The sequence below is a fragment of the Ochotona curzoniae genome, unplaced genomic scaffold, assembly GCF_017591425.1.
Source record: "Ochotona curzoniae isolate NIBS_2020 unplaced genomic scaffold, NIBS_Ocur_1.0 patch253, whole genome shotgun sequence".
Classification (NCBI taxonomy): Eukaryota; Metazoa; Chordata; class Mammalia; order Lagomorpha; family Ochotonidae; genus Ochotona; species Ochotona curzoniae.
Genome location: NW_024466810.1, coordinates 244196 through 267807, shown reverse-complemented (window position 1 = coordinate 267807; position 23612 = coordinate 244196). Strand labels below are relative to the sequence as shown.

Genomic DNA, 23612 nt, shown 5'->3' with positions numbered 1-23612 from the left:
CTAGATCTTTTCTTTCAACCATGTTGATTATTCATCCATATCCCAGTTGCCTTAAATAAACTGATTACAGCAATTAATCTCAGTCTGGTAGCTGAACCACATGGCAGGGTTATCGCTACTGCCAAGTTCAATGTCATTGTCATCTTGGCTGCTTCTCTTCTGGAAACACATGTGCCTTCTCGCTAGTATACTCTCTGCTCAACTACCAGTGTTAATTCCATGGCCTGTATTCTTGGAATGCTTTTAGAAACTGATCAGTTTTTCTTTGTTGTTTCAAAAGCCATTTCAGGTTAGGCTAGCTAAGAGGCAAGAAACTAGCAGACTAGAGCCTGGTGGAGTAGCCTAGCGGTTAAAAGTCTTGCCTTGCATGCACCAGGATCCCATATGGGCAGCAGTTCTAATCCTGGTGGTCCTGCTTCCCATCGAGCTCCCTGCTTGTGGCCTGACTGGGAAAGCAGTCGAGAATGTCCCAAAGCTTTGGGACTCTGCACCCTCATGGGTGACCTAGAGAAGGTTCTGGCCTTCTGGCTTCAGATCAGCACAGCTCCGGCCATTGCGGCTGCTTGGGGAGTGAATCAATGGATAAAAGATCCTCCTCTTCTCTGTATATTTGACATTACAGTAAAAATAAATAAATTTTTAAAAATTAGCTGACTAGAGGATTTTAGAGACTTTATTTTGTGTAACTGTATTAAAATTGAAGTTTATTGAGAAAATTTGAGAAATTAAGCAGTAAAAGCAGAAAGGAAACAGCCAGTGGGAGAAATGCAGATAGGAAGATCGTACAAAGAAGTGAAAGAGAGGAAAGGGGAGGAATGCGGTATTTCTGGTAAATTTTCAAAATCTGAATAGGGGTGATAAGGAAAAAAAATACTCATTTGACTTTGGAAGATACTGCATGATTTTCATTCTGTTCACTTTTAGAACAGTGTTTGCTCATATTGAAACGATCTCCTCCACACATACAGCTCAGGGAGCACACTGCATGGATTGCCAGCCTTTTTGACTGAGTTTGAGCTATTATTAGTTTTCTGTGGGATGCAGGGGCCCCAGTCTACCTTAGAGACTTCTCCTGTATCAACCCTTGGCTATATGTGTATTTAAAGTGTTTGTTCCAGTTGGGACTTGAAAATCTGTCCCAAATTGCATCATGCCAGGAGCTAATTCTTATTGCTTCAGAAGGGGGGAAGAAGATGCCTGCGTCACAGCCAAGCTGCTGCACTGGGCAAGAGGGGACATTCCTTCCTGAGAATGTGTGACCTGACGGAGGGCACATGAACCTGTGCACACATCAGAAATGAGTGTGGATAATCCACCTGTCAGCTAGGGGAAGTGGACTCAGAAAGGTAGCTTACCCCAGGCTCATCGGGAAGACCAGCAGAAGTGCCCAGGAGAGCTCTATTTCTTAGTCCCATGGGATATGCAACCTATGAAAACCTTTCACTGTTCACAGTTTCACAACTGCCCACTTTGAGCCATGGAAAGAACCAGGTCTCATGGTCTAATCCTACCAGGGACACAATGAGCTGGGACTTCAGGCAGAGCCCAAACAGGATCTTCCTGAGCTTGCTGACTTTGCTTTTAAACATGAACATGAAGACATTTCAAGGGTTAATTATGAGCCTTTAGAAATCCTAAACTTTTATCTTTTAAGAATGTTTATGTAACTTTTTGTATGGCACTAGTGTGTGTGTGTGTGTGTGTGTGTGTGTGTGCGTTTTAGGAGGTCAAAGCAGTTAGCATATTTTCTGCAAACCAAATACCATACACACATGCACACACGTACACAAAGGAAGGTTGTATTTATTGAGCCCATTGGAGGCTCTGCCATCCACTCCCTCTGATGTCACAATGCAGAAGTGCAGACACTGTTCCCTACCACTGCCAGCCAGCCCACTACTTTTCTGTTTTCAATCTAACACTCTACTTGAACATTTTAAGAAAAGTTTCTCCTTTTTTTTTAAAAAATTTTATGAAGAACTATACCATTGTAATGATATAGGGGAAATTAGAGAGAGGGTGGGACCTGGGGAAGGGGTAAGGAAAATCCCAGAATCTATGGAACTGTATCATAAAATAATAAAATCAATAAATTTAATATTTTAAAGATTTATTTTTGTTGGAAAGGCAGATTTTGTAGAGAAAAACAGAGAGAAAAAAATCTTCTATCCAATGGTTCACTCCCCAAGTGACTGCAGCAGTTGGAGCTGAGTCGATCTTAAGCCAGGAGCCAGGATCTTCTTCTGGGTCTCATATATGCATGCAGAGTCCCAAGGCTTTGGGTCATCCTCCACTGCTTTCCCAGGTCACAAGCAGGGAGCTGGATGAGAATTAGAGCAGCGGGGACACGAGCCAGTGCCCATATGGGCATCCCAGTGCATGCAAGGTGAGGTTCAGCCACACTAGCAGTGTGGTGGCTGGGTGAATTCCATCATCTCCCTAATATTCTGTGGCTCCAGGTCTCTCTTTACAAAAATGAAGCCAGAAAACACACACTTTAGCACCCGAGGGCTCACTGCTTGGTGCCTAGCACTCCCTTATCTGCTGCTGGAGAAAGAGAGTTGCAAACTGGCGGGAAACCTTGCAAGATGAAAAGCGACCCTAAGAGTTGGTCATGGCCAGGCAGATTGCAGCAGGACAGAACGTGCCTTCTGACAGCCTGAAGGGGTCCCTGCTCACCCTGCTCTTAGCTCATTACTGCTGGTGCTTCATTATCAGATGAGTGATGGGACAGGAGGAGGTGAAGAACCGATGGGATCGTTGGCCCCACAGTCAGTTTTTGATGAAAAGTCCATTTTCTTATCATTGCAGGGATAGAATGCAGTTTGCAGGGACTTGGGAAGACCTACTGTCTCATCATTGTGAGAGTGTGTGTTATATGTATATTTGTGTGACCTTTTGGTGTTTCCTCCAATAACTCCAGAAAACATGTTTATTTCCAGTTGAAATATCTCTTCTCCTAAAAAATCAAACTAATGTAGATTTGTTGGAGAAAATTTGGAGAATACAGAAATAGGGCCCAAAGAAACTAATTTCATCACCTGTTCTGATAATTTTGGTGAAGAGCTACCAGACCATTTGCTATTTTGACATATGTTCATTTCTATGACCTAAAGCTCTGAGTAGGACCCTGGGAAGGCTTGCTTGCAGTAAATATTTGCTGAATGAATGTATAATTATAAAGCACACTATGAAGGGAACTGGGTGGTCCAGATGTAGCAGAGAGCCACAAATATACAGTGCTTGGGTCTGGCTATCCTGTATCTAACCTTCTGCTGTTCGTGACTTTCTCTCTTTGGTTAAGTCTCTGCTTCTCTGGGCTGTTTCTTTTTCAGAAAAGTCATCACTGAAGCTAAGGTTGAGTGCTCTGTGCATTGGTGAAGGCAAGGTATGTGGACATTTATTTCTCTTTTATGGCTCCATGACGTATGTTCCTGCTGTCTCATTTTATACACAAGGAAATGGGTATGGAGAGGTTAAGGGGTTGGCATAGAGGCACACAGCCAACAAGTCGAAAGCTGGCCATGAACTTAGGCCTGGGCTCCTCCCCTGCTGGACTGTGGAATTAAGTGACTCTGAAGGCCCTTCCCTGCATAGGGATCTGAGTGACAGCAGAATGGTTTGGGGAGGCAGGGGCTAAACTCAAGAAAGTCAATCTTGGAACAAGGTCCATCTAATTGTGGAGCTCCTGGAGCAAAGCTCTCAACTGAAAGTCTTCCTCCTGGAGCATGGATGGTCTATAGGGCACCAATGGAGCATAATTAGAGACCAGGCATTGTCTGCCCTTCCATCAGTGCCCTGTCACTCAGACGTGGGGCCACAAGGCTCTTGGTGGGTGTTCTTTTGCTTCCAGGGCCTCACTAGACTGCCACCCACAGGACAGTGCCCAAGGGTCAGGCAGTGATGCCAATAAGAGATCCATCAGATGACTGCTGACCATGAGCAGTCACTGATGCATTTGATGAGGGAGGAAGAAGGGGAATACAGGCTGATGATTAGCTAGAGTTGCAATTAGCAGAGGACTGTCCTTGCTCCCTGCCATCCACCGACCCCCTGAGGCTTGTGTTTTAGCTTCATGTCCATGGTAACCAAGTCTCCTTTCTGGGCAGGAGGAATGGGCTTCAGTAAACAGACCTATTTGTGTGACTTCTATTACTCATTTGAAGCAGTGTCACTCCCTTTTCCACTGTGGTCTGAGTCTCTGAGTCAGACGGAGCCTACAACAGGGTTCTCTGAACTGATGGCTCACTCCCAGCCACTCTTGAATGACTGCCAACTTAGCAGGGCGTAGCTTACCAACAAATCTTTTTTTTCTTTTTTTTTTTTTTTAAGCCAGACTGATTCATAGAAACTCCTTTAAAACACCAGTGAGAAGAAGCCGCCCAGGACACACCCCAGCTCACCAGCCGAGGAAACTTATAACCTCAGGAGGCAGGGCCCTCCCCTCACTGCAGTCGCACACCTCCAGTGGAGCAGACCGGGCAGCCACCAGCTCCTGCACACTCCGGCCACCTCCGTTGCTGGGTCCCCCAAGGTAGGACAGCTCCTAATGCTGTGGCTACACTTCTTCTTCTAACCTTACATCTTCTTTTTTCTCTATTTTTTTCTATGATCTTTAAGAGTCAAATTCTTGTGACTTGCAACTAACAGTAGAGACTGGGGTCCCTTTTCCATAAAGATCAGAAAATTATGTTGAGAGGAGTCAGTGGGACATTGCCAGGATTGAGCTCTACTCGCATGATACAGTGGTTAGGTGCCTGCTCTGAACATGTGGACGGAGTGGGGACTTTGGAACGAGCTGGGGAATGATATTCTTTACAGAGAAAACACTGCATACCTGGGGAGTGACACTGTAAACTTGCCACATGCTGTCTCCAGCGGACTCACATAGCTTCGGGACTTGAATTGTTCCTTTGCTTATTGCTTGGTTGTCCTGTGGGTAGATGGTTTTGGATGCTGGTGGGCACATACCTGATTGTGGTATACCCTTGTCATCGGCTTATACTGCTCTTTCACTTACCCCTTCAGTTCTGTGTCAATGGAAGTATTGTATTAGTTTCTTTTTCTCCTTGGGGATTGGGTTGTTTAAGAAAACCGTTAGAGAAAGAGAGGGAAAGAGGAAAGTGGAATTTCAAATAAAATGTGGGAGGAGTTCAGCTGAAGGAAGCTGGTGTGGTGGCAGGCTCCCTTCTCAGCCAGATGTGGAGGCTATGGGAGGGCAGAGGGGCGGCAGGGGGCGGCTGGATCCACAGCAGAGGGTGGGGCGGGAAAAGGCAGTCTGTTCCTGTAAAAAAATGTTGAATGGCTTCTCTTGCTTTCAACCCAGAGAAAGCCTCATTTTAGGGCTGAGCGAAAAAAGGGCAGATTCAAAGGGAGGCAAAGATTTTTTTTTAAGTGTCAGCGTGGAAGGGAATGGCTCTTGGGATCCAGCTCTTTCTCATTCCACTCTCCTTCCGAAACACGCCAGTGCCAACGCCAGCACGCGCAACAATCTCCGAAGGAAATCTGGAGGGGCAGGGTAGTTTTCCTCTTCGCTTGTGTTTTGCTTTAAGGTTGGCATTTTGGTTGAATGTCTTAACAGAGGTGTGGCCCATTTCAACATAGATATGGGTGTATTTTTCCCCCCACGTCAACAAGATGAGGAGCACAGCAGGACTCAGCTTGTCTGATGAAGCGAGGTATTTCCCTCAGAAATGTGGGACGTTGGCAAGCAGTTTTTAAATGCAATGAGCCTGCGTGTTGAGCAGGCAGCACGCCTTTAAAACAGGCCCTGGAGGGATGGTTAAGTAGGAGCAAGGGCGAACTGCAAGATCCAGGAACTCCTACATGTTGACGATGTCCAGATCAGTGGGATGTGAGTTAGGGAAACCATTATTAGATGAATACTTATGGTTCTTATGAGGATAATACAGATCTTAGTTCTGCACAGGTTAAAACTAACAAGCAATGTTTTTTTTTTACTAACACTGATGACTCTTGGAGCATAATCCATCATGACTTGAGTCCTTTGTGGTGTCTGGTACAATAGTGCAGCTTCATGTAGGGGAAAAGAGGCTGTATTCTCCTAGAGTTCAGAGGGCACTTCACAAAATGCTATTCTGATTCCTGTGTTCTACTCCTCCTTTCAAAGGTAGCAGCAAGTGCCTTCGTGGTGTGAGTTTCACTGGCTCTCAGCCTCTCTTTGACGACACTGAGCTGGGAGGTTATTTTTTTCCACTCTCAGAAGCAGATCAGATTCCAGCCAGAATCTGAAGAATGGGGCGGGAGCAGAATGCTGTCCACAGCTGCAGGACATCCACTCTGGTGCCCTGGCCGGGATGGTGAGAGGTGGGGAGAAGGAGATCCAGATTGCAAAACGTGTGGGGGTGCTGCGCTGCCCTAGGAGTTGCCCCGAGGCCATGAAAGACCAAACTAGCCCAGATCACATCCTTAGACCAGCAGAGAACCTGGGGGGACAGACAAATCCTCTGCAGAGCTCAGGAGCCCTGTACTGAGGCTTTCTCAGCCTTTCCCACTTTTAGCTCCTAGCCTTGAGAGAGGGAACATGGACCCACTTGGCTTGCTGCGGGTGGCCCCAGGAATTTTGGCTGAATTGTGCAGAATTGTGGCTTGGCTGGGATGCTGGAGGGCTTGTGGAGGAGGGTACCCTTGGGACAGATGGCTGCAAGATGGCCACAGAGAGAAACACAAGACCCTTCCAGGCTTCCTTTTGTTGTATTAGAACTCTAAATTCAGGAGGGATCTTGGCAGGGGTAGGTGGACTCATTCATTCTCCTTTTGTATACAGAGGTCTAATTTTCCTTCCCTATTGGACAGCTGGAACCTTATAGCTTTTTAACACTTTTGTACAGGGAAGGACAGTGCCTTCTCAGAGGTGCCTTTGTGGCAGCCTACCCCTTGCTGGATAACTCTAAGTTTTGGCATTCCTTAGGCTGAGCAAAATTCACTTTCTTTAGACTTCCTGGTCTAGAGGCCTCAAGTGACCCAGCAAGTATCTATTCTGGTTTTCTCATTGCTCAACCCCAATCTCTATATCCTGTAAATATCTAAGCCTTTTTTTTTAAAAAACAATTAACAAACTCAATAGGTCTTCATTACATTGTTTTGTTTTATTCTTGACCTTTGGTTCAGAAAGAAGACTTTTTGAAGCTCCACAATCATGCAGTGGTTGACCACACCCCTATGAACTGATCCTAAACACGCACACACAGTCCCTTCTTGAACCTAGCATGTACACCTCAGCAGCTGTGACCAAGGCTAAGCCAGCTGATTCCTTCTTCATGCTTCTTCATGGCAGTTGCTCTTGGTGGTCTCCAAGGCATCTGTCATTCTGAAAGTCTAAGATCACGCCATTCCTATTTGGAAAAATCTGTCAGATGCGTGCCTATTCCTATTTAATCCAAAAGTATTGGAAAAGTGAGAGGAAGCTGCCTGTGGGAAAATCCAAGTGGGATTTTCATAGAAGATGGCTGGCTGGCAGGTGCCTTGTGGGATCAGGCAGCCTCCCCATCCCATCCCTTTGGCATGGCATTCTCACAACTCACCTTCAGATGGAGTGGGCACTCCCCTGTCCCTGGGAGATAGAGATCTGACTAACAAAACATGCCAGGTGCCGACCTGGGTAAGAAGGGGCAGGCTCTTCATGCCTGTTAGGATGGCGCCTGCAGGAAAGACTTCACAGGAAATGAAATCAGACCCAGGGAGACACTGCACGGATCCGGGGAAAGAAGCTTCTGTCTGTTCTCAAGGAAGGAGATCCTGAAGGATGAAAATGTGTCTGTGCAGGTGTGGATGGAAACCAGTGAGGGATAAATCCAGAGAAGGCGAGAGAGGGTGTGAGGAAGATAGGAAGGGCCTCAGGGAGAGCAGGTGGGAGGTGAGGAGACAAGCCAATGCCTGAAGACAGGAGGAGGGTGTTTCCATCACTAGCTCTTTTCCCTCCTGTTGGGGAACCACCCACCCTCCACGTCTCGGGACAGTCCTGAGGTCAGAATTCAGTTTCTTGTGCCCAGGAAGAATCTTGGGCTTCTCCAGCCACATGGGATGTTTTCATTGTGCCCATTAAACCGTTGGAGTTTCCACTGAGTGTTTGTGCCAACAGGGCAGCGACCTACCTCCCCGCTCCCCACCACCCCGGTGTCTCCTCACTCTGAAGGTCAGAGGTGCACTAAGAGCATGAGGGGGCCTCATTAGAAGACCCCATGTGCCCTGCCATCAAGAGCCACAGCCAGGGTGGTGGGAGGGTTGCAGGAAAAGGGGAATTGGAACACTAGAATTTGGGGTAGGTGGTGGCATACAAAGCTGAAACCTGCAGAACAGGTTCTCAGGGCTTTGGTGCCGAGGGCACCCTTGGGCCAGGGTGGGGTCTGGGACTGAATGGGAAGCTGGTTGCTCCTGGTTTTTGGCAACCATACAAAGATGATTGTGCAGAGTAGGCTCCTTGGGGACATGACAGGAGTCCTTTGCTTTAAATGGTGGCACTGTGTGGAGGGGCTGCATGCTCTGACTATCCTGGAAGGCAGAATAGTTTTGGCAGAAGTTCTGGAACTTTCAGCAACAGACAGGAGAGACAGAAACCGTGCCAGACCGGAGGAGCCTGTCTAGAAGATGAGAGACAGTGGCTTCCCTGCTGACCAGGCTTCACCTTGGACGCAGGCATTTCCTTCTTTGTCAAGGGTCTGAGCTGAATGACTTCTGAACCCTGAAACAGTCATTGTCTTAAACCCAGAAACTGAGCCACAGCCCGCCCAGGGCCTGGGGGGGTGCCTCCCAGCCGTCAAGGGGCTCAGCTCTACCGCCATCTACTGTTGGGCCCGCCTAAGTGCCTCAGGGCCCTGCCACACCTTGAGTTTCTTCCCAAGCCCTGGTTATGATCTTGGCAGTCTTTCCCTGAAAGGCATTCTGGTTGCCAGAGCCTCCTCCTTCGTCAGTAGCAGAGGGTAACTGGGCTTCCGGCTTTGCCCAAGGGACACTTAGGGAACGATGGCTGGAGCAGCTGCAGTCTGGGGGCAGGGGTTGGGTTTAGCCTCTCAGCCCCCATGTCTGGCCCAAGCCTTTGTAGATGTGGCCAGATCCGCCCCCTCGCCTGGACACAAGGGAGGACTTGCGGAAATAAGGGAGGGGAGCTGCTTCCTGTGCGAAAACAATATTTGCAAAAACAATATTCCTGCTGCTTTTTTGCCTGTAGTGTCGTGGTTGGATCTCAGATTCAGCTAGAGCAGTTGAAAGCCCATGTCACCAGCCTAGGCTTTTCATTTGACACAAAGGACAGAGGCCCTGGTTCAGTGTCCAGCACGGCCCTTCACTCCTCATGCTCACCCCCCAGGGCTGGCAAGTCACGTAGGAAGCGATGGAGTCAAGGACTGGAACCTGGAACCTGAGCTCCTCATCACTTGGTCTTGAGGAGTCTCCAGCTAGAGCAGCTCATTGACTTTTTCCAAGTCAGCAGTTAGAGGCAGGATTTTCATAACATTCTTGTTCTTCTTCCTTCGCTCTCTCCATCTTTCTTCCTCGCTCCTTCTCCAGCCCCACCCCTGGCTCCTCATCCCTAACTATGTAAGAGTTCAGCTAGTCTACACCAGCCCCAGATAAACACTGCTATTTCTGCAATGCTCCCTGCCACACCCCTCACACCACACCTCCCAGTACCGGGTGGGTGTAGTCCCCTTTCCTCTTGAGTGACCATGGCAAATGTCTGTATTTTCCCTGGAATGTGACAGTCTCTGCTTTCTCTTGACTGCATGACTGTGAATGTTTGTTCAAATCATGGAAGCTACAGTGTTCCTAAAAACATCATGCCTTACACACTTAGAGTGGGGAGCTGTGTGAAGTGCTTGCTATCCCTAAGGCAGGAGGAAATGGTTCCTCAGGATCCTTTTCCTCCTCTGTTTCCATGGAGAAATAAATACCCGTCCTCCTAACTCCTGCTGAGCATGGAGAAGTACACTAGCACAGGACAGCAGTAAGACTGGTCAGTGCTCGTCCATCTGAGAGAAGCACATCCAAGGCCCTTGCCCTTAGCCTGCCTTTCAGCCCAGCCTTTGCCTTCTTCAGGCATGTTCTCTGTGGCTCTCCCACAAGGAAGTGTTTCCTTCTCTTTTTGCTTTTTGTGTTTTGTTACCCCAAATGATCCTCCATGATAAACCAACACACAAAGAGCCTCCCAACAAAAACATATGATGGCCCCAACACATAGAGGACTATAGGGCTTCCATGCCACCCTGCAGAGGCCCCAGGAAGAGGCAGCGTGAGTTTTGGGTGTCACCCCTGTTGCAGAGACAGGGGCTGACTCATGGAGCTCACATGACCCAGAGCGGCGCCTTTCTCTCTTCTGCTTGCCTGGGAGGAAGCCCGATGTCTTTGATCAGATGGTGTGAGAAAGCCTTTTTCTAAGTTTGCAGCTGTCCAGAGACGGCAGAATGTCACTGTTGGAAAATCACGAGCCGATGAAAAGACAGGGGCGTGTCTAGCAGTAGAGCAATCTCAGGGCTGTGTTATGACTTGATTGAGGTTTAGGGGTTGAAGGTGAGGGCCACCAGAGGGAATTTCCTGGGCTAGGGAGTTTTTCCCTAACCAACCTTTCTAGAAAAAGAGGAGTCAGGAGTCTGGTTGGGATCCTGTTGATCAGAGGCAGGATTTTGAATGGCCGTCAATGGCGTACATGCAGGTGGGCTGTCAGGAGGATTTTCCTAGTTGAATGTCTTGCAGGCAGTGAGCAGCTATAATAGGAGGCATTTACCCACAGCTCCATGATGTGCGCTTCCTAGTTCATGAGTTTCATATGCTGGGGAGAATTTTACAAGTCCCTCTTCAGTTCACATGTCTTCTGAAGCACAGAGGTAGTTAGAAATCTAAGATCTTTCAATTGCATTCATATAGTTCCTCTTGAAAAAAGGACAGCATATGCATGTCTGTGCCCTTGTATATTCAGACATCCAAGACACTGAGCAAACGGCTCTGTTTTTATAGATATTAATATGGAAACATAGCAAGTTTTCTTACTCAATACATACTCACACTTAATACATAGTGGTAGTAATATATTAAATAACTTAATGATGTGGGAGTAAAGCTTATTTGCAAAAATAAATCATTTTGAATTTTGTGTTTATAAACACTTTAGTCAATTTGGACATTGATACTTTTTCCATACAAAAGAAATGTTACCTTCTTTCATTGATTTGTTCATTGACATTATATGTTTACTGCGCATCATGGACAAACACTTGAATCATTATCTCCTGTTTCCAATTAGCAGGAATTTGGTTTGAAATAGAGGCAGGATTCAATCCCAAGCCCTGCCCTGATATGGAATGCTTAACCCATCATGTCTTCTCCCATCATTGGTTTTAATAAAGAGCAACATGAAGGGAGGAGCTTAGTAGGGAAACGGGTGGAGGCCAAACTATGCATCTGGGAAGACTCAGAGAAGATAGGAGTTTTACTTGACAGAAAAGAACTTAATAGACATTACTGTAGGAAGAAGCCCCAAACAAGGTGTTTATTATATGGAAATGAAGGTCTTTACATTCCAAGAGCCAATGTGAGGGGTTTGGGGCCTCTTTTCTGGTCTGCATTGTGGTGGGTGGGGGCTGTTTGGAAGTTTTGAGTGGAGGAGTGATATGGTCAGGTAACTCAGGTGTGGTATAGAGGCTAGATCAAAGGGGGATGCATCAGGGAGAGGAGTGCACAGTGGGAGCTAGTACTCAGGACCAGGCTGAGTTGGACAGTCAGACTTGGAGGGGGGAAGTGATGGCGTTCAAACCTGTGACTTAACTATGGGATGACGGAAAAGGAGAGAATTGGGCAGCTGGCCAGCATGGCTCTTTTCTCTCCAGAGAAGCCTGGGTTGTCTCCTAGGGATTGATGAGCCTGGCTGTAGCAGTGCAGCCGTGTACTTCTTGAAGAGCCCTCTGTGTCGTCTCCCTCTTCTGTCTGGGAGGATATCACCCCCCTCACCTGAGGCTAGGGAATCTGAACTCTATGAGACTCCTGAACTATTCATAGAATCCGCAGCCCTGGCTCTTGCTAATTCAGTGACTTAAGTCCTGCAGGTCCTGCCACTTGCTTTGCTGCAAGTGCATTTTCCTCGTGTGTTGTTCCCAGTGATGGTGCCGGAGACCACTTTTATAGACCACTCCCTGAAGGAGTTCAGTAAACACATGCAGGCTCCAGGGAAGGAAGGGAAGTCACCTGGTCCCTCTCCTGGCAAGCAGGGAGCCAAGCATGCGAATCTGAACATGCCACTGTGGTGATTCGCAACATCTCTCGCGAAGTAGTTACCCTCCAGCAACAGAAGGGCTTCCCACAGCAGCCTGGCTGCTTTCCTCAGCGCTCAGAGTCCTCTAACCCCGAATAGGTGTCAGGAAGTCAATGAAGATTCAGGAGGATAACAGCACCTAGAGAAGATGGTCATCTCCTACCATGTTTCTCCTGCCCCTTCCCTGTTCACTAGTCACATGGAGCTGCAATCATCAGTAGTTTGAGTCCTCAAGGTCATTTTTACTAACTGTAATAAAACTCCTGTGAATAAAGAACTTCAGATACAGGATCGCCTGTGGTGGTGAGGCCCTCATTAGAGATAGGAACATATAGAAACCATGGCTGTTGCGTGGCCTAGGCATTGTGGGAAGGAAAGAAGAAACATGGCCAGAAGCCAGAGATGACAGGTGTGGGAAAGGAACTGGCAGGCTTATCCATCAGGTTGGAAAAGAGAGCACCGATAATGCTGCTGCTTGGGGACATTCCCAACAAGTGTCAGCTTGCTTTGGGACTGCCCAGCACACCAGATTCTCTGCAAAACAAGTGTTGCACTGAAGTGGTCGGCATCACAGCACCATCATTTGCTGCCTCCTTGTTTGAGCTACCCAGTTAGGACTGAAGGCATGCTTTCCATCGCAGAGAGGCACTTATTTATAGAGGTATGAGGGAGATGTCTATTACTATTTTAGTGAAGTAAATACACTGTTAAGAAAGTTGAAACAGCCAATACTTCCAGTGATAGAAATGCCAGAGAATCTTTTCTCAGCGCTTTTGAATGAGACCAGATGCCCACAGGGGCAGGGATGGAGACTGTTTGCAAGCTGTATCACCATGGATGGGTAGATCACCACGTCTGTAGAGTGTGGGACCTTCTGTTGTCTATATCCTTTCTACTCTGCTATTTGATAGGATCCCACACACTCATCCAGTAGGTACCAGGGGTCTCTCTCTCCTACAGATGGGGTAACTAGGAATGATTCAGCAGCAACATTTAAGAAAAATTAGATCATTCTTTTTCCAAATGTGTTGAGGGACAGCCAAGGAAAATCATGGTGGATGACAGTGATAATACCTGACAAATTTGGGACAGTGGAAATATGAAGTTAAAGTATTATGCAATAGCTCCAGCTAAACAACTTCTACTTCTGACTGCAGCCAAAGCAGAGAGAATTGTGTACAGTAAAAGCACTAACTAATCCAAAACATGTTGCTTCTTTTCATGGTAGAAAGACACAGTACAATCACAAAACTCCAAGGTGAAAGGGTTGCTTTTACGCTTTATTTCTCCACCCACTCCTCCAGCCTGCAATGGGTGGGGAATAACAACCAGGTGGGACTTGGCTTGGATCAGAGGTGAGATGGGGCCAGCAGCTCACATGCCCTGGGGGATTGTGGTAGGGGGTTCCAATGGAGAGGCCTTAGTGGAGATGCAGTGGGAGAGGTCGTCCAAGTGGAGACTGAATGCCAGTGGTAGGAAGTCAGGCTGTACGAGAGGGGTTTTCAGAGCAGTACAAGGAGACAGGAAAAGCTGCCAAATCCCTCAGAGCCTGTTGGGAAGGGAACTCGCAGTGTTTCCTGGTACTTATGTAAGTAGCCTCCCGAGGTGTATTCTATCTGGCTCTTTGCCCCCTTAATGAATTCCCACTCTTAGAAGCAGTAGGTTTGTAAACTTGAAGCCCAAGCAATAAGACAGTCAGTTGAAGTGCCCAAAGAGGATTCCACCTAGATACTGGTTACATAATATTCAAAGGCCTTTTGTCAGCTTCTTCCTTTGCCTAGGCAGAGCAAGAAGATGGTGATGGAGTGATGTGGAGGTATGGGGTCTCAGGAGGATGAGCTGAGAAGAGTGTCCTTTCTCCTGGTCGCTCCTGGGGTGTGTTCCTAGGCCTTTCTATGCTCATGAGAGAAGGTTTAGATTGATCATTTCTGAGGGGACGAAGATGAGTTTATGTGCACCGTCTGGTGAGATGCACAGCAGGTGGCTTCCTCCTTGTGCTTCACAGAGCAAAGCCTGGTGACTGAGTACCTGAGTGGTATTGGGAGCAGCTACCTGGGCTCATGGATGAAAAATAGTGATAATAACTGTGACCAGAAAAGCCCCACTGTTAGTCATGGGCCAGGTACTGAGCTGGGTGTTCTCCATATGTGATCCAGTTCATTTCCCCTCTGATTCTTAGAGAAGATGAAAACAGAGGTGAAATAACAATTCTAACTCAATCTGGTTCTGATTCACAGACCTTTTCTCACTGTGTATTAAATTCAAGCAGAAAATTGGGGAGGTATGCAGACACATGAGAAAAGCAAAAATGAACTTGAATGTGCCAGGGTGGTCACTAATAGCAGCCATGAAAGCTCCAAGCTCTCCCCGTCTGCCAGGGCTATAGGATCAACTTTATCACCTTTGTCTTTTACGGTTACACTGGACACATTCTTTAAAAATAGCCTGTGTTGGAGGGGTGTTCTCAGATGGGGAAGGGCTTGTTGGTGAGCATCACGGTGTACAATGGAAGCCAGAGCCTTGCTGGAAGAACAAGGCATGCTGGTGTATGTTACATCATTCTAGATTTTGAGTGCCTGGTAGGGAAAGCAAGAGGAGATAAAAGGCACCTGAAGTGTTGGAATGATGCTATCAGTATGCTGTAATAATACCTACGTGGCATGAAAGTGGTGCAAATGTACTCCAAAGCATCAATTAAATGAGGTGGCGTGAGAGAGAAGAAGGGGACCTGCAGGATGATTCCAGCTGCCTCCTCCCCACAAGGGTGAGGTCATCCACTCATCCACCTGGCTAGGGCCAAGTCACCTCCAGCCCTGCCATTTTCATGTGCCTTTCAGCTGCCCTGCATTGTAGCTGTGTGGGTCATGACCAAGTGCTCCTTCTGTGGCCCACATCAATCCTAAGAACCTCCCAATGTGCATCTCTCATCCTGCCTTCACATCCTGCAGTTCTGATCAGTGAGTTACCAAACTGCTAAAACGATGGCTAGCATGCCTTGTTGTTCCGTGCACATCTTAGTCTGTACTAGTTCCCAGTCTCCCAGCCACACGCCCCACCTTTACCTGCCTTCTGTATCAGGTCCTGAGGGACTGGCATCTGTGTAGCTGTCATGCACAAGTAGAAAGTGACAATTGATGGTACTCAAGCTGTACACCCCTGGTGATCCAGAACTGTCGCACTGGGCTGTGGTGTGCGTGACACTTGTCCCAGATGGAGAGCGGCTTCCCTGCCCCAAGGCACCCACAGCCCAAAGGCTCGGGTGTAATAACAGTAGTCTGCAGTGTTCAATCAGGAGTGATCGGACCATTAAACTGTAATTAGGTTGTTGTAATTATTGAATACCAAACAGCATTATAATAATAAAAGTTGTGTATCACATTTTATATCACACCTGGGATCAAATTAGTAGCCTGTTCAGTGTATGGGCATTGAGTAATAGCTGCTATTCTGAAAAAGCCTTCACTGCTATTAAAACTGCTGGCTGAGCAGTTGGATGGAAGGAGCCTGGGCACTTCCCTAGTGGAAAATGGAAGTTCATCTGACACCGTTTCACAGAAACCTGGAAATTACACACTATTAAAACAAAACTGAAACACAAAAAACCAAAGTCCTGTTTTTGGATTCTAAAACACTAACACATAGCATGGTAATAATTGATATAAAAGCAATAGGTTATATTAGAGAAATGAACATATAATTCCCTGAGAATAAGCAGAATTACATTTAGGTATATGTAAGTAGACGAATATGGATGTGGACATATTAGAAGTGAGGTGGACCAAGGTGGTTTTTATGGGTTTATAATGGAATTGTGATGGCTTTTATTGTAACGTTAAGTTCACCTCTGTGGAAGAGAGAATCATCTTATGGCATGTCAGTAAACTTTTGTGTTCCTGTTTGTCTTCTTTGCAGAACTTTCCTCACTCACAAGTGACCAAGCAAGGCACGATGTTGGTGTTACTGGCTGCCATCTTTGTGGTCCACATCGCCACCTGTGTTATGCTCTTTGTTTCGACCATCGCCAATGTGAGTTGTGTCCTTCTGCTGAGGAATTTGCTGAATATTTACAGAAGGAGCCGCCAGAGATGTTTAAGCCACACCCCTTACCCCGTGAGGACATCTGGCTTAGCTCTGGGAAAACATACACTCACACACGCTCTCACTTCTGACTACCAAATAATGAGGTGACGAAAGCAAATGTTCATGGAGGGATCACGCCAGGGGCTGTGGCTGTTCAGAGGCCACAGGATGTTAGTATCCAGAAAAGGATGGTAGATAGATGGGTCTTCTTAGTGAAGAGTGGGTGGTGGGAGGGAGCATTCCAGGTAGGAGAGCAAGCTCTGTTGAGAGACAAGGACAGCCTCGTGGCTGATACGGTGTGTCCCTTCCTTTAGGAACCAGTAAGTAGGGTGGAAGAGAAAGGAAAGAGCCTTTGATTGCCAGACCTGTGAATTCAGTAGCCTGGGTCTACTGAATTCATTCATTGCCAGATTAACCTTGTGCTACTGAACTCAAATACCAAAAATACTCTACAGAGGTAGCCACATGTGCTTCTGTCTGAACCTTGGGCTGCTCTGACCTCTAGTGGTAGTTAATAATGCCCAATTTGCTTTTCTTTTCCTGGCTGGTGGGGCAGGTGGAATGGGATTGGGGGGGTTGGAGGGAAAAAAATCACCTTGGACTTAAAAAATATAGGTCCCCAATTACTAAGGGGATAAATTATGGTTCCCAAGTTTGTTTAGATCCCTGCCAGAGTTAAACCATCAATGGTTTTCGAATTCAGAGAGGAGCAGAGCTTAGCAAAGGATGGGTGGGATCCTAAGCAAGGCTAATTTAAGCCTAACTGAGATAAGATACCACCCTGCCCATGAGGCCTCCCAGGGATTTTGTAATTTCGCCATTCTGTTTGCCAACATTATGTGTCTCTGGATAAGAGGCTGGATAAACTTCTTCAAAGTCTGTGAGTGGATGCCAGCACACCTCCTATCTGTGAATTATCAGCCGCTAATACAGGGCCTGGCACGCAGTTGTGTGTTGAGTGAAGAACGGGTAATTGCATGTCGATGGCTCTGCTCTGTGTGTGAGCATGCACGTGCGTGCATGTGGACAGCACCTGCCTGGCTGTGCTCTCCCAGAGGACTTGCTTCCCTCAGGTTGGGCAGGAAGGGGTGCTGGCTCAGGGCTGCGGGAATACCTTTGGTCACTCTTCCTCATTCAGGTGTTCTTGCTGCACTGTTTCACTCTGAAATGACTGTGCTGCAGTGACGGTCAAAGTCCGACCCTTCCATTCAGAGGGAAATCTGACCACTCAGACTCTACTATTTTCCCAGCAGCTCTTGTGGTTCCATTTTGCTCTTTGGACATTTTCCCTCGACTTTTTTTTGTTGTTGTTGTTAGCCATGACCTTAACTGAAGCAGTCATGGCAGAGTGCACAGGGCTCTTCAACATGCTGTCGAAAATGTTCATTATGACAACACTGTGCATATATTTCCAAACTTTGTTTTTGGTTCCCAAATAAACTTAGGTCTCAATTCCAGTTTCCATAAATATTTTGAAGTACCCTTTCATGGATTTCACCCTTAAAAGCAATTTCCTCAGAGTTTCTGTTTCTTAGAACTTTAGAATTTTGAGCCATTATGTGTGAATTACTTCCTGTTTTAATTGTGCGTGTGTGTGTGTGTGTGTGTGTGTGTGTGTGTGTGTGTGTGTGTGTAGTCAGCTTATGAGAAATGGGAAGCCCAAATAAGTTTGAGAATTTTATTTCTTCTGACTCTCAGCCTTGTATTTATTGGGATATAAGTGATGAAGATTTAGTAAACCAGTTTTCTATTTTCTCTGTTTCCCTTTACAACGGCGAGTCCATTTCTAATCAATGTTTTGTGTCCTTCTGGTTTTAGGTCTGGATGGTTGCAAATTCAACCATCAGCTCATCCGTAGGTCTCTGGAAAGACTGTACCAATGGTAACTGCGTAGGCCTGCTATATGGCGGTGAAGGTACATGTAACAACAGCATGTGAGGCTGACACGTGGGTGGTCATGGTGGGGACTCATGACTCCTGGTGTGTCTAACACCCTTGCTCTCCCTGTTCTGTGTTCATAGGAGCTATCAAGGCGGTACAGGCCTTCATGATCCTCTCCATCATCTTCTCTGTCATCTCCCTCCTTGTCTTCGTGTTCCAGCTCTTCACCTTGGAGAAGGGAAATCGCTTCTTCCTGACAGGGGCCACCATGCTGGTGTGCTGTGAGTATTTCTGGGGCAGGCTTGGTACACAGAGCAGATGCTGTTGAGGGACTCTACCTTGGCAGTGCCTAGTAACACATGCAGGTTAGCACATGGCTTAGTGGTCCTGCCTTGTGCACTTTTCTCCTCTGGTTATTTGTTCCCTTGTGGAGAACCATGGATGGTTGCTTGGATAAAGACCCCTCATCTGCTTCACTGTCTAAAACAAGTGTTCTTGGGCAGCTACCAAGCAGCTGGGACCCATTGCTAGCCATTATCTACACAAAGGTTGAAAAAAGCAGCAAGATGGGAGTCCTCATACAGACAGGAGCATTGCCCCAGTGCCCACGAATGTCTCCCTTTGTATCCTGTGCCATTCCTCCCTTTGTATACCCCATGTGGTGGGAACCCATATTCCTTTATAACCCTGAGTAACCTGCCTAGATAGGTTGGGGTTCAGGCAAGCGACCTGGTATCAAGGAGGACCTGTGTTTTACTCTGACCAGATCAATTATGAGCACCCAGCCATCTTGAATTCATTGGTATAACCCCAAGCTCAATCGAGGGCAAATCAGCCAGACTCCTATTCAGGGCCAATTTGCAGAGTTTATTTCCCAGTTGCCAATGAGGGAGGTGGGATATTTTAACACTTGTAAAAGCCTTTTCTTGATGTTGAAGTCAAACAAGCAAAAATGTTTAAAATAATGAAAGCCTAACAATGTGTTTTCCCCTTCTGCAGGGCTGTGTATTTTGATCGGAGCCTCCATCTACACTAACCGTTACGTCTCTAAGCAAAACAGGTTCTTTGACGGTAGCAACGGTCATCATGGCTATTCCTTTATCCTGACCTGGATCTGCTTCTGTTTTTCCTTTGTTGTTGGTATTCTCTACTTGGTCCTGAGAAAGAAATAAGGCTGAAAAAGTGTATGGGCACCTGGGGGGTGGGGAGGAGGAAGCAGTCAAATCTGGGAGGGAAGTGGAAGTTGTTGTGCAGGAAAAACAAGAGTGGGGAGGGGGGAGGGAAAGGATTGGGGGAGGAAAGGCCCACACCCAAACTCTGGTTGGGATATTGTCTGCTGTCAAGCCCCAGCTCGTGGGAGCACGTGGTTGGTTAGGACATCGTGCAGGCCAGAGAGCCTCCCTCCGGTCACCAGACTTGGCCTCTGTAGTTCTTAGCTAAACACACCACCTGGGGCCCGTCAGCTGCTGCAACACTGGCTCTACTTCCAAGGGTGCATTCTGGGTCACGCACTGAGGTCCTGCAAACCTACTACACCAAGTTCAAATAGCGGTACAAGTTTTGGTAAGAGCACCTCTCGTCTTTGTGCTGAATGCGTGAAGCCTGGAAGCCATTCCGCACTCTGATCCCAAGTCAAGCATCACATTCCAGTCTGCAGCGATGGAAAGGCCAAAAAACGCCTTTGGCCAGAGAGCCATTGGCTTATTATTTTTTAAGAACAGGACTTTATTTAGTTTTGTAAAATTCAGAGGCATTTTTGACAAAACAGGGGGAAGAGAGGTGATTTATAAGGCCAAATTATGGATTAGCTGAACCAAGAACTTTTCACCATGGAAGGCCGGCCTGGGTGATGATCAGAACCCAGACCAGACTTCACACATAGCTGTCCTTTGTGGATATCTCTTGCCGTGAGCTTTTCTAGACCCCTTGCTTCAAAGCAAAGCCAGCTCTTCTAGAGTTCCTCGAGCCAATTGCAGCCAATTCCGTGGTGAAGGCACTGCACAAACTAAGCGCCAAGGGGCAGTCTTGCCAGTGCTCTATTAGGATTATGTTTTTAGGATTCCCCTCAGTGCCGTTGATGTCTCTTGTAAGTCTGTAATGGGAGAGAGGTGGACACATCCCCTTGTTACAGGATTCTGTTACCCTTCCTCTATATGGTAAACTCCTGAGGTCGCTTGTCTAGTTATCCATATTGGGAATCAAAGCTTCTAGGCTCAGGGACAGCTAGCTGTGCCACATGACAGTGTTCACCTCTCAGAGATCTTTCCTACCCTGTTTTAACAGGGGAGGCATCGCAATTCGGGAAGTTGATTAAAAACAAACAAACCAAAACCAAACAACAGATCCTTGGGTGAAAGGTGCTATGTAATTGCGACGTATTAATCATAATGTTTCAGTCACAAGAAGAACAGAGTGCCTGCCCCAGGAAAATGAGAAAATCCCATGAGATCAGTTAAAAAAATGTAGGTGATGGGCGGATATTTCCTTTTTCTTCTTACAGTAAAAAGTCTGAGGTACCCAGTGGGATGGTAGTTGAACCATCTGGGCCTACAGAAGCATGTCTAAACGGGGCTTGGAAGTAGTAAGTCATTCTTGGTTAGGCAGGCCTTGTCCTGCCCTGGGGCAGCTGTTTGAAATCATCTCAGATTCTGCATAGAGGGTGTTTTGAGGAAGATGTTTCCTTGGTCACCCTGAGAAGATCTGCCCCTGGGGAGAATCTGAAGCATCTTGCCTATTTGCCTCTAGCTTTCTCCTTGTATGCTTCTTACAGACCTTTGTTTCTTTGGGAAGTTATTATACCATAATTACTGGTATTTATGTAAAGGGACTATTACTAAGTACATTTTCTTTATGTTTATTCTGGTTAAGGGAATGTTGAGGAAAGGCCACTAAATTACTTGGGCTGTGGTAGAGAGAGTGGCCAGCAAAAACTGTGGGAGACTGAACTTTATAACTTTGATGTCATTATCACATGACTGTAGTGCAGTCACATTCTGTTTAGTGCAGAAGCATATTTACGTATTAAAAGTATTGAAAAATTAGTTTTGTTTTGTTAAAAAGTTGAACCATGACCGAACTAACCATACATTCCCTTGTCTTTTACTTTTTTCTTCTGTGACATTTATGTTTCATGTAATTTGCATTACATTGGTGGGGTGTTCTAGTACTGTATTTGGCTTCTTCATCAATAGATTGTTTCTTATACTATAATTGTAAATATTTTGATACAAATGTTTATAACTCAAGGGATATTAAAAACAGATTCTGATTCCCTTCACAGTGTGTGGGTGTTTTCTTTTCTTTAGAAAAATATGGATAATAGCAATGTGCCCCTAATGAGTTGTCTTTCAGTTTTCTTTGGATAATTTGACACTGATTTGAGTCATTAAGCTACTATCTTATGATAACTTAAGCTTTTCTACAATAATTCATAAAGCTGAAAGTTATTCAACATAGTTTTATCTTGCAGTAATGAAACAATTCTGAAAAAAACATGAGACTTCATCATCTAATCTGTTAGAGATTATGATCTTAAGTCAGTATGGTTTATGCTATTAAGAAAAGGGATTCTTATAAAGTTTCCTTGAAATACCAAGTTCTGCTAAAGTGTCTTCAAAATAGAAACTGATTCATAAAGCTGTGCAACACGCACATTGCAGTTCGTTTATTCATGCACCAAGGCCTCCCTGCATGGGCTTTATGAGTGAAAGAAGTGTCAGTGCTTTTGGTGGGCAGTAAGGTCTGGCAACAGCAGTCGGAGAGCAGGAGAGAGACTGTGCAACCCAGGGTCAAGTCAGCATGATATGAATGGTCTCAATGGAAGCAGGTAATCTTCTGGTCCTGGAAGACCTTGAATAAGACAGCTCTGCAGAGTAAAGCACCAAATGAAAATGAGATTTCAGCATATTTTATTATTTTTTAAAAATATTTATTTTTATTGTAAAGTCAGATATACAGAGAGGAGGAGAGACAGAGAGGAAGATCTTCTGTCTGATGGTTCACTCCCCAAGCGGCTGCAATGGCTGGAGCTAAGCCAGTCCAAAGCCAGGGGCCAGGAGCTTCTTCCAGGCCTCCCACCTGAGTGCAGGATCTCAAGGGTTTGGGCTGTCCTCAACTGCTTTCCCAGGCCACAAGCAGGGAGCTTCATGGGAAGTGGGGCCACCAGGATTAGAACCGGCTCCCATATGGGATCCTGGTGCATGCAAGGCGAGGACTTTAACCATTATGCTATCGTGCTGGGCCCTCAGCATATTTTAAATCAATGCATGTAACTGCACTGATTTCTGATAGCTTCTAGAGGCCTCAATCATATCTTGCATTGTATATGAGATACCAGCATGAAAATTCTTGTACCTTCCCTTTGCTCTCCTGGAGCACTTTACCTCCTGTTAAACACTCAGTCATGGATCAAACCTCCTGACTCTCCCTCTGTGCCTTCCCCAGGGAGTTGGCAGTTGCTTAGTCAGGATCTCCAGTGAACTCCCAGTACTAGCCATGGTATATCCTCTTGAAACCCTGGCCAGCATTGTGCCCTGTCTGAGATGCTGGCATCCCATCTGGGTGATGGATTATATCCTGCTGCTCCACTTCTGATCAAGCTGCCTGCCGGATGCCTGGGGAAAATAGTGCAACATGCCTCAAGTACCTGGAACTCTGCCATCCATGTTGAGTCTGTGTATGTCTCTCTCTGTCTTGCTGTGACTTGTAACTCTTTCAAATAAATAAATTTTTTTTAAAAAAAACCTGGCGACTAAGGATGAAATTTCTTCAGAACCAATGTGCTGTGTGCATACTGAAAGACATTTGATTAAGGAATTGGTTCAGGTGATGATTCAGGAGGCCGGTCTCACATCTGTGGCTGGAGGGCTCAGCATTGTGACGTAGACTCAGGAGAGGAGTGACTCATTCACAGTGCACTACTCCCAGGGTGCGTGGAGGTCAGGAAGGATGGGTACTGATCAAGGAGATTGAGGGAAAGGGGTTCTGAAGTCCTTCTTAGTGCTATTGCTCTAAGAGGAATTGTGGGGCTCACTTCTGGCCATTAAGACATGTGTTGATAAGTTTGCAGGATGCTGGCTGCCACACCTAGATACAAGTGGAATAGGAGATGACCCAAACTTGTATTCCATCTTCCTGCAGCTTAGACTGTATCTTGGAGAGGCTCTGCAGGGGAATAAAGGACATGAGAGCACCCAGCCTAGGGGAGCTGGGGAGGGGAAAACAGATTTTGAGGTCTTCAACCCTTCCACATGCCCCTATTCCACCCCATGGGCCCTCTGGATTCAACCTCTACTGCACCTGTTACTAGCCAACCTTGCCCCAAATTCCTCTCCTTTTTTTCCCCAAACCTTCATTATCTTCCATTTGGGAAACTGCAGGTAAGACCCATTCC

The 23612-nt window shown here is 46.5% G+C and overlaps 1 protein-coding gene across 1 annotated transcript; it reads left to right on the top strand.

The window, feature by feature from the left end:
- The first annotated feature begins 4354 nt into the window (after positions 1-4354).
- On the top strand, positions 4355-21497 carry LOC121166848 (epithelial membrane protein 1-like). The gene is made up of 5 exons (XM_040996151.1): positions 4355-4534; positions 16172-16285; positions 18158-18254; positions 18361-18501; positions 19220-21497. The coding sequence occupies exons 2-5, from the start codon at positions 16208-16210 to the stop codon at positions 19390-19392; spliced, it is 489 nt and encodes a 162-aa protein (XP_040852085.1). The 5' UTR covers positions 4355-4534; positions 16172-16207; the 3' UTR covers positions 19393-21497.
- The last annotated feature ends 2115 nt before the right edge of the window (positions 21498-23612 follow it).